The sequence below is a fragment of the Fundulus heteroclitus genome, chromosome 12 (genome assembly GCF_011125445.2).
Source record: "Fundulus heteroclitus isolate FHET01 chromosome 12, MU-UCD_Fhet_4.1, whole genome shotgun sequence".
Taxonomy (NCBI): domain Eukaryota; kingdom Metazoa; phylum Chordata; class Actinopteri; order Cyprinodontiformes; family Fundulidae; genus Fundulus; species Fundulus heteroclitus.
Window position 1 is genome coordinate 2657221 of NC_046372.1, and position 11062 is coordinate 2668282.

Consider the following 11062-nt stretch of genomic DNA (forward strand, 5'->3'; position numbering starts at 1 on the left):
GTATCATTCTCTTGTGTTTTGTTCCCCAGAACACATTGAGGACACCAGTGTACACGACGTCTATGCGAAGGAATGCAATGGGCGTCGGGTTGGTATTTGAGGCAGACCTGTTTACAACCCTGCACATCTCCCATTGGGTTCTGCAGGGAGTGTGTTTGTGTCTCAACACCGACTGAAGATCTCACTCGACCATAACAAGATTAGCTTCATACCTGTGACAGGTTGATTTGTTGACGTTTGTTCATTCTGGCATATCTGATTTCTGTTTTTTTTTTTATTGCTAGTTATTTGCTTCATAACAAATTCATAACTCGACTTTCTAGAAAAAAAATTGAGGTGTAGTTTATAGTTTTACCACAAGATGGCAGCACAGAATACTGTTTGATTTATGCCCGATTTTATTTATTTTTTCATATTTGACTTTGATGTTACTTGAGCAAAGCTGTCACTAGACCACATTTTAAAGTCTTTCGTCATATAAAACCAAGTTAGTTTTGCAATAAACAAATATCAGTGAGCGGTCCATGTTCGTCTTGTATTTTAATTGTTGCATACGCTTTACAGAATTTCTGTTGTTTGAATAGCAAAGTGTCAGCTATGCAGCTGTGAGTTTATCTCTCCACTCAGTTATCTATTTTGCTTTTTTCCCCTAAATTGGACTGGACTGTCTCTTTTATTTTAATTCCATGTACAGATCTGGGACAGCTCCACTCAATTGAGGATGCTGAGCTCAGCATGTCATGGCAGGTAAAGTTTCCTCTAAAAAATAAAGGCAGTCCCAGAGGATTTTGCCACCGCTGCAGCAGTGAGGTCACATACGCACACATGCACACGCACACACACACACACACACACACACACACACACACACACACACACACACACACACACACACACACACACACACACACACACGCACGCACACACAGAGGAAAGGGGAAAATGCTACTTGTTGTAGCTTCTTTTAAAGAATGTAGCTTTCGTCAGGAACTTTCTGCATTGGCTAAATTCTGATTGGTAGATGCAAAAAAAAGAAAATCTAACAACTATTACCATAAAAACATTACATTTTCTTTCGCCTTGATCCTCAAAAGCCCCGACCCTCACATAAGATCACAAGAGTGCATCTCATTACCATTATTATGCAGTATAAAATGGCCCTGTCTGAAATGGAGAGGGTAAAGGTTAGACAGGCCCCCTCCTTAGCTTTGACTGGTACGACAATCATAAAGAGCGAAGATTAGCACATGTTTATGACCAAACACAGGAGGGGAAGGATTGTGTTCCTCTACTGAAAAGGAGGCCGAAAATGATCCCTTGCGGTTAATGGAGCTTTATGTGACCAAGAGGATTTAGAGGCAATTCACAGCAACGCAGACAATAGGCAGTGCATCTCTTTCAGTTTACAAAGCAGGGGGAGTTGGCGGTAGTAGAGCTAATTTTCCAGAAATGACCATGGCGAAAGACACGGCAATGTGGAAATCTGTGATACCTGCTTGGAATCTCTGCATGACGCCCTAAAATGACACTGGTATTAAAAAAAAAATTGCCACATTTTGCACAGCATCAAGCAGCAGGGACGCATTGCAGTCAGCCTGTATCCTCTGCAGCTGAGAGGAACCACCGGCAGATAAATGCCACAGGTCTCAGTTTCGGGTTACTTTGCAGATGTAGTGGACCACTGTCTTGCTGGCAAGGGCTGGAAAAACCGACCCCATGTGAACCCAAGGGGGGGGGGATGTACAGAGCCCTTCGAAAGTCTTGAGCTTTTTCAAATTCTTTCACGTAACAGCCACAACCTTGAATATATTTTACTGGGGTATGACGTATAGACCAACACAAAACAGGGAATGTTTTTGAAGTGGAGGGGGAAAACACACATTGCTTTTACCTAATTCCATCATTACATCAACACGTGTGTAATTTAATCTTTGCCAAAAGTCCAGCCAGGGGCGGTTCTAGACAGGGGCCAACAGGGGCCCATGCCCCTGTAGAAATGGTACTGGCCCCTGTTATGGCCCCTGTACTAAAGACATAACATTAAATAAACTTCTCATAATTGTTTGCAATGGCAAAGAAACCATAACTGATTGGTCACTTTGACCAATTTTATTTTTACCTATACACTTTTACTCTAAGAAGGATTTAGAAATTAAGATGCTTCACGTTTAGCTTTAGCCATATTGAGCTGGGGGCAAAGTTTTCAACTGCTAGATCAGGGGTCTAAAACCTGCAGTTCCTGTGGCTCACTTAATATTATTACACAGTTAAATATTGCCATTTTATTGTTTCACTTTTTTGTTCTGTGCCCCTGTGAAAAAACACTGGCCCCACCTTGGCCCCCCTGGTAAATTTGGTCTACAACCGCCACTGAGTCCAGCTGCTCCGTGAAGGTCTCAGAGGTTAGCAAACAAAATGCTGCACCACACAGATCATAACCACTGCTCTAAAGACGTTTATGCCAAATGTTTGCAAGTAAATAAATGAATTACCCCGAGCTTTCAACATGTCAGAGAGCTTCAGCCCATCATCAGACAGTGGTATGGCATTACAGCGACTTTACCAAGACGTGGCTGTCCCGACTAAAGTGACAGGCCAGGCGAGTTGCCTGGAGGAGCTGCAAGGTTTCCATTATTCATGGGAGAGAATCTGCTGACTGGTTCTCCACAAATGTGACCTTTTAATGGAAAAGCGTCAAGAAGAAAACCACCGTTCAACGAAAGCCATCTGAAATCTCATTTACAGTTCGCCACAAGAGGAAAGCAAACATTTTGGAAGAAGAAGGCCATCTGGTCAGATGAGACCTGGGCCTGCATGAAACGTGTGTGGATGAAACTGAGCGAAAACTTGACACATGATGGTGGCAGCATCATGCAAATGGTCAGTGTTGCAGGAGGATGGGTGATGCTGAATTTAGGACGGTCTTTGAAGGATGTGCGTCCTTTTCCTTCTGCTTTCCAAATATGCACCAAGTCTAAACGAAAAGCAACTGTAGGATGTAAAGTTGCTATAAAGCAAGTAACCATTGATCGATTGTTAACAATGGTATAGCTTTTTCTAATGTGTCAAAGTGAGAACTGTTGGCTCCAATGTTTTTATTTTACGTGTGAAGCCAGATTTCATGTCTCCGTGACTTCTGGGCCAGCAGCGCCCCGATAATTCATTCTGTGCGCGTTGAAGTGGCGTCGCCCCGAAGGCGCATTGTCCTCTCTGTGTGCGCCGCCAGCGGGGCAGGGTGGGAGAGACCCAGTCAGGCAGGCTGAGCTTTTTAAAACATCAGAGGAGACTATAAAAGTGCTTCATGCCCGCTGCTGGATCGGACCTCAGACAGGCGGAGGAGAAGGGGGGGACAACACTGTTCAAGGTTCAGCAGCGGAAATCTGAGCTGCGACCAAGACGCAGGCGCCGGCAGAGTTCATCCTCAGGGGAGTTCAACCTTTGCGGCTTCACCAGCGAATTAGTGCCGGACACTTTTCTGCTCATTTCCACTTTAGTGATTGGGATGCCAGTCTGCCGCACCGCTTCCCTTCTGTACGTCTGAGCTGGACCCGCCGGTGCCGCGCTGATCCCGAACCGGGATCAAAAGAGTTGGACTCGTACGCGTTTAACTGGTCCGTGGTTTAAATCCCCACCAAAATGGTATCGCGCCCGCAGGACGCGCTGTTCGGCAAAAGTTTGCTGTGGACGGTGCTGATCCTCTGGCTGTCCACGTTTGTTGACGGGACCTGGAAGACTGGACTTTACAAAGGATACTCGGCCGGGACGCAGAAGGCAGCCGCTCACACCTCAGTCTACCAGAAAAGGTAAGGAGGCCACCCGGTTCTGGGCTTTTCGTTAAAATGTACCGATGTTCTGCATGTTAAAAAAAACACACGAAACCAAACTGTTATCTGTGTCTATTTATGAACTTGTGTGGGATTCCTTCAGTGCATGACTTGGTGGATCTACTCCCCAAACCATCCATCTAGCAGTTCCTGTTGTGTTCCTGGCACTTGGTTTCCTTTTTCCTCCTCCTCATTGTTGTCCCATGTGTCACAGCATCTCCTCTGGCGCTGCCATGAAGCGGGAGCTGCAGCTCCATCATCTGCTTTCTTTGGCTGTCACAATCCCCTTTAAGGGTCAGCTTTGTTAGGACAGGGTCTCCAGCAGGAGATGTTATCGGTGTGTTTAGTAAAAAAAAAAAAAAAAAGGACAAGGAGGTGATCTCATAAACTGGTTGATCCCCCCTTGTAGGGGTCTGGCTGACTTGAGGTTTGAGCCAGAGCCAGTAGAATAAACAAATACGCAATGGGGCAGATCAGGTATGCTGCAGAGTCTACACATCCAGTGGATTGCAAAATTATTCACGCCTCTTAAACCTTTTCACATTTTATTCTGTTTGCAGACACAAACTTTAATGCGTTTTATTGGGATTTTATGTGATAGAGCAATGCAAAGCAACCCCATGGGAAAAAAAAAAAAAGATCTGATAAAGATGGATGGTTTTCGACATTCTTACGAGTAAATCCTACTTCGCAGAGCCACATCCTGCTGCGATTGCATCTGTAAATGTTTTGCGGTATGATTTTACCATTTTTCCACGTCAAGATCCTGAAAGTTTGCCTTGTTTTCAGCAAGATTGCTCGAGCTCAGTCAGACTGTGTTGCAGGTGTCTGTGAAAAGCAGTTTTGAAGTTTTTTCCATTAAGTTTCAATTGAATTTAGGTCTGGACTTTGACTGGGCCATTCTAGGATATAGATATGCTTTACTCTGTGACATTCTACTGTATCTATGGCTGTATGTTTGCCTGACGGTGTTGTGCTGGTATCTGAGCCTCCACCGCAGTCTCCAGACTTTAGCATACGCTGGCAAGTTTTTATTTCCCAGTATAACGCTGTATTCAACTTTTAATGACCAGATTTCTTTCCCCTGCTGAAGAAAAACCTTCCCACAGTCCCATGCTGCCGCTGCCACCATATGTTCACACACACATATTATGTCCCGAGTGTTATTGTTTTCCTCAAACCCATCTAGATCAGCTAGATTTGATTTACCAGCTGTCCCACCTGAGCCGTGACTCTCTGCAGCTCCTCCTCGGCCACAAGCTTGGGACATTGCTGTCTAACCCAACGCCATGCAGCTCTGTCCAACACCCCCCCCCCCCCCCCCCCCCCCTTGTGCTCCCCTTGCCACTCACATCCAGATGTTTGTTGACGCGTTTGCTAAACACACGCGTCCGGGACACCACAGCATCTGGGCTTGTTTTGGGAAGATGTCAGCATTTGTGTACAGGAAATAAATGCCGCTGCTGTTCTGACTCAGCCGCTGTCCTCGGAAAGGTCAGCGAGTTTGAGGTGAAAGCAAAGCTGGCCGTGTCAGGTCAGTCTGGCGTTGCTGCGTACGCACCAGTCAGTAGAGTCCAGACAGATGGACGTCTGTCCACAAGAACCAGGGAATTAACAACTCTTGATTCATTTTTTTGACATCTTATATCAAGCGGTTGGATTTTTTTTTCCAATGGTTTTTATAGTTCAGGACATCAGAAGTTCATTAAGGTGGATTATTCCTCATTTCTGGTCTTTGACACTGATTATTCTCTCTTGGATAACTTGTCCTGTTCTGCACACTTTCATTCCCCGTCCTAATCACTGAAGTGATGCTGACTCAAGATTCCTGCAGGTTTTGACCAGACAGCCGGTGATCTGTCTTGAAATAACCTAAAATACACCTCTTGCTCCTCTGGTGGTCAGCTCCGTTCCTGTCAGACTACTGACTGGATTAAACAGACTCTTAAAACCATCACAGGGAGATGATTTTGGTTTCAGGCATTTTATTGTTCAAACAAATAATCAATCAACTGATTAACATAAACGAAAAACAGATAATCGATATACCTACTGATTCCTTTCTCATCACTGAGGAGTTTGTACATACAATAAGTAAATTGTATATGACATACTTGAAATTGGGATGTTTTGGATTGTACTCTTGTATTGTTTGAAATTCTCTGTTGTTACCAATGTTTTCCTTTCCCCTTGTTACACCTTTCGCTCCCTTTCACATGGTTCCTGGCAAAGGTTTTGAAGCCCCTTTTGAAACTCTGTAACGTCACAACTACAAACATAAATGTATTTTGCTGGGATTTATGTATGGGATAGACCAACAAAGTAATAGAACATAATTGTGAAGCTGAAAAAAAAATGAAACATGGCTTTAAAAAACATTTCATCAAGTAAAACTCTAATAAGTGTGCCGTGGACTTGAGGGGTCTGTTTTAACCCCTAATATCCAGTACAACAAGTCAATTAATTAGCAGATAAGAGTCCATCTCCGTGCAATCTCACCTGAGTGTAAGTAGAGCTTTTCTATTCAGACCTTATTGGACTTCTTTTCCTAACTGAAAGGACGGGCAGGGAGAAAATAAATGAGAGAAGCAGTCAAGAGGTCCTTGGTAACTCTGGGGGAGCTGCAGAGATCCACAGCTCAAGAGAGATAAGCTGTTGTCAGGATAGCTATCACTTGTGCACTCCACCAATCTGGCCTTTATATGGATGAGTTGCAAGAGGATAGCCGTTGTTGAAAGAAAGCCACGAGGCTTGAAGAGGAAACACAGCAAACACGTGGAAGCAGGTCCTCTTTTCAGATGAGACCAAAATTGGTTCACTTCAGCTGAATAAAAAGTGAACTGTATGTGGATGACTCTGCCATGGGTGATGAACCTATATGTATACTGATACATAATGTTTATAAAGCCATTCATAAATGACCTGATAATAAAGTCTGTGGCTTGGATCGCATTACTGCAGATCAATAAACAAAGTTTCTGGTTTAAGCCTAGCTCCAAGTGAAACACCGATAAACCACATTATGCAGACGACCTGGTGGCCTTCAGCCCAGTGGTGCTAGTTTACAGCAGCTCCTTAAGACTGAGGGTGGTGTGCAATATGATACAAAGAATAATAGCAGTAAAACTGCTATTTCATAATGTAGAACAAAGCACGGTAAATTGATGTATTTTAAAGTTTATACTGTCTAGCAACGTTCTTGAGATTTATAAAAAGTTGAAATACCTTTTTATCACTCATCAACTGAATGATAATGATGATGCATTAGCACTCAGCTGAGGCAAAGGCCATTGCACATATGTTCTGTTCAGCTACAGCAGAAATGGCTCCTGTACAAACCACCCAACATGGTTTTCTACCAAACAAAGTAGCAGATAAAAGTCTGATCTGCGTACAGTGATGGAATGAGAACCCCTTTTTGTCAGTCAGATGTTGGAACTGCAGGTGTTTGCGTATTTAATACAGTTGTAAGAAAATCAGTTTTCCGTTTTCTAGAACGTCTGGATGTTGCTGTAAACAGAATAATTTTAACTCTCACAAATCCTGCTGAGTTGTTCCCGTTACTTATCCAGTCAATCAAAGCACCGCTTGAGGTGTTTGTGTGTAAACTGATTCCTTTTAGTTTTTGCTATGTGTAATTTTGTAGTTGTATTCATTTTAGATTCAATTCATATTATGCTTTTGTATCTGTTATAATGGTTTTATATTTTGGTTGTTTTTATTTGTATAACTATGCTCCTTAGTCTTTTAATTGAGGTGAGATTGATTGACTTCAAGTAGAGTAAGTATCTTATTCATGAGATTGGCAGAGGGTGGAGTGCACTGCAAAAATAGAACTAAAAATAAGAAAATATTTCTTGAAATGAGTGTATTTTTCCTTGATCTGAGCAGGTAAATAAGGTTATTTGCCAATGGAATAAGATTTTTACGCTTAAAATCGGAACAATTCATCTCCATCATCTTATTTCAAGTGCAGTATATCTGATTATCTTATTTTAGGGGTAAAAATACTCATTCTATTGGCAGATAATCTTATTTACCTGCTCAGATCAAGGAGAAATACATTAATTTCAAGAAAATGTTACTTATTTTTAGTTCTCTTTTTGCAGTGTGGGACACGGGACTGAGTCTCATAAAGTGGTTGATCCTTGGATTGATGAATCGGGGCCTCTTCTGCAGTGATGCAGATGCTGCTTCAGTATGGTGAAGAAAGAGCGTAGCTAAAAATCATCTCTCTCAGTTAGTCGATCCATCTAGGTTCTAACCCTCACCTATGGTGATGATACATGGATCAGAAACTTTAAACTTGATTCTGATTCTGATCAGAAATGGTTCCTAGATACAAGCCAGTGGCACAGACATCCTCTCTAGGAGTGGTGGACTTAGAGATACGGTGAGAAGCATCCAGGGGAGAGCTTGGAGTGTTGCTCCTTCTCCTCTGCATTGAAAGGAGTCGACTGAGGTGGTTCATTTATCTGATCAGGTTGCCTCTTGGGCACCTCCCCATGGAAGTTATTTTTTAATGCATTGCAGTGGTAGGAGATCCCCAGGGCAGACCCAGAACTTGCTTGATGGAGTTTTATGTTCATTCTAGCCCAGGAATACTTTGGGATCTCCCAGAAAGATCAACAGTGTTGCAGTGTAGGACGACTGATCTGTCACCAAGCCCTCTATACAACAGCCCTCCAATGTTTAGTGCCTGTTAAAACCGGTCAGCTTATGTGAACCACTCAATCGAGTGTTTTTTACGTTCATCCGTAAAAAGCTAGAAGACCCACAAACCCTTCACTGGGAGCTCAGGTGTCCAAATCAGAAGAGTCAAAACAGACAAAGACAAATGACGGCTCTTTGTCCCTGGCGAAGGAGTTACTTAGCTCTGACTTTGAAGACCTTGGTGTGCTGCTTTGATGATTTTGCACAGTGATCACCGACCATAATATTCTGAACTAACTTAATATGTGTTAGCTCTTAAAAAAAAAAAAGACTGCATATATAACTGATGTCGGGTCTATTTTTCCAGAGAGTGCTGATGGTTTTCTCCGTTTCTCCCTTGAAGCTGAGGATTATTATGCCAGGAATGTAGAGCTCATTAATTTCACCTCGACTTGTACTCTTTATTTGTCTTTTTGTCATTTTATGTTGAAGCACATTTATCTTAAGCCTCCCCCCTCGGTCCCATGGGACCCACGCTGCTTTATAATTGTCTTTTTTTTTTGTTTCCCTTTCCTTGCTCCCGTCTGACTAAGACCTTTTGGTCAAAATGACCTCTCCTTTCCTTTGGCCATTTGCTGCATCGGTCTTTTCTCCCTTTTTTTTTTCTCCCCTGAGTATTTTCCACTGAGAGAAATCTAGTAATAAAAAAAAACTCCTCTAGATTTCTCTCCTCACCACATTAGTGTTAGTCCCTCTTCTGTCTTCTCCTGCTGTTGAAAATGGATGTCCGGATGGAAACGTTTCTCTACCAGAGGATCATCTGCGTTTTGATGTTGGTTCACATCGTAGCTGCCCCTCCCTTGCACAGCATGGACTAAGTGTGCATCATGTCGGGGTGAAATGAGGGCACGCTCCATAGCTAGAATATAGCTGATAAGCTTTTTCTTTTATTTGCATTCTGTCTGCATTTGCATACATTGGATATAAGGACTCGGCTCTCTTTTGTTTCGTCTTCTCCGTCACTTGGCGACTACAGCGCCGATGAACAGATGGGACAAAGCTGTGATTTCTTTCTTAACTGTTGGCTGTGGCTATGTGCGACAGAGACGGCGGATGATTTATTTAGCTTGGGCCTATAGCATTCAGAGTGTGCCATGTGTGCTTTGAGACTTGATACTCAGTGAGGGCCCGCTTGGTGTTTTGCCAGCGAAGCAGCATGGTGCTGGTGGGTTTCGCACTTCATAACACACGAGTGCCTCCACTAAGGGGAAGGTGTTGACTATGAAACATTCAACAGTGAAGGATTTAGTGCACCGAGCACCCGTGCTCCCTGTTACGGGGTTTTCAGCATCTTGTCAGCACAGGAGAAGACGAGTTGGTGGTATTTCTTCACTGCCTTGATGCGTTTACAGTGACCTCTGATACCATGGGTAAGGATGTGTAAAAATCCCTCCTTATCTTTATTTGCACTTCTACAATAAAGAAGTTGGCTAAATGCTGTTTAGCCATCTTCTGCCAGTAGAACAGCATGAAGTCTACTCCTGGAACAAATCTGACATTTAGGGCATCTTGGGATATTCCTGTTTGCACAATCATCTATAGAAACCTTAGGTCTTCTCTGGGGTTTAGATCTGAGGACTGAGATAGCCAAGAAGAAGGTTGATTTTATGTCGGATGAATCATTTCAGTGTTTATTTGGCTATATATTTTAGGTCATTATCTCATTATAGGTCATAGTGATGATGCATTTTTGAGTTTTCCGGCTATCTGGAGTCCAATTCTGTTCTATTCAGTTTTATTTTCATAGCAGCAATTCACAACACGTCATCTCAAGGCACAAATCATGCAGACAGATTGGCCGAAAAAAGTTTCCCATCTAAGGAAACCCAACAGGTTGCATCTAGTTATTACCTTTCAGGTCTTCCTGGATGAACGTGTTGCCACAGCGGACAGTCACCAGCATTGTGTCACTTTGCAGTAATCCCTCATACCGAGCATGCATGTGGCGACAGTGGGAAAGAAAACTCCCCTTTAGCAGGAAGAGACCTCCAGCAGAACCGGTCTCAATGTGAACGGCCATCTGCCATGACCGAATGAGGGTTTGAGAAGACCAACCAGACACACCAAAAGAGCACAGAAGCATTGATCCAGGAGTGCTTTCTATGTGAGAGATGGTAACGGCAGACCAGCTCCATAGGTGGGTGTGTCTAGGAAAGAAACACCGTTAAGCAGATAAGCTCTGAGCCAGTTTTCTGGTCAAGAGGATGAAAGAGAGCATATACAATTAGTTGCAATAAAGGCTTAGCCAGTAGCTAGGTCTTGGAGAGAAACCGGGTTACATTCTGAGAGACAGGGCCAACTGTATCATCTATAACATAAAGTTATTGTCAGCAGTAGCTCAGCCAATCTGCCCCCCCAGGATGGTGTCGCAGCTAGACAAAACGCCAGGCCAGATGTAGCGACAATGAAGAGAAAAAAAACCCCAGAGAAAACATATAGTTACAAATTGAAATAACAAATAATGCAAAATTGGAGAACAGTAGGAGAATTCAGGTATTCGTGCACAGAAAAAAGGGAACTAAAAG

At 43.2% G+C, this 11062-nt stretch overlaps 2 protein-coding genes across 2 annotated transcripts in view; both read left to right on the top strand.

The window, feature by feature from the left end:
* dnah10 (dynein axonemal heavy chain 10) overlaps positions 1 to 523 on the top strand; it is a 42305-nt gene extending 41782 nt beyond the window's left edge. The window contains exon 78 of the mRNA XM_012863381.3: positions 30 to 523. Within this exon, the coding sequence (XP_012718835.2) occupies positions 30 to 176 (147 nt within the window). The 3' untranslated portion in view covers positions 177 to 523. The remainder of the gene's footprint in view (positions 1 to 29) is intronic.
* A 2635-nt stretch (positions 524 to 3158) lies between these two features.
* The window catches only part of emid1 (EMI domain containing 1), a gene marked incomplete in the record, with an annotated part of 79523 nt that continues 71619 nt past the window's right edge, over positions 3159 to 11062 (top strand). Inside the window, 1 exon segment of the mRNA XM_036143688.1 lies at positions 3159 to 3803. Within this exon segment, the coding sequence (XP_035999581.1) occupies positions 3637 to 3803 (167 nt within the window).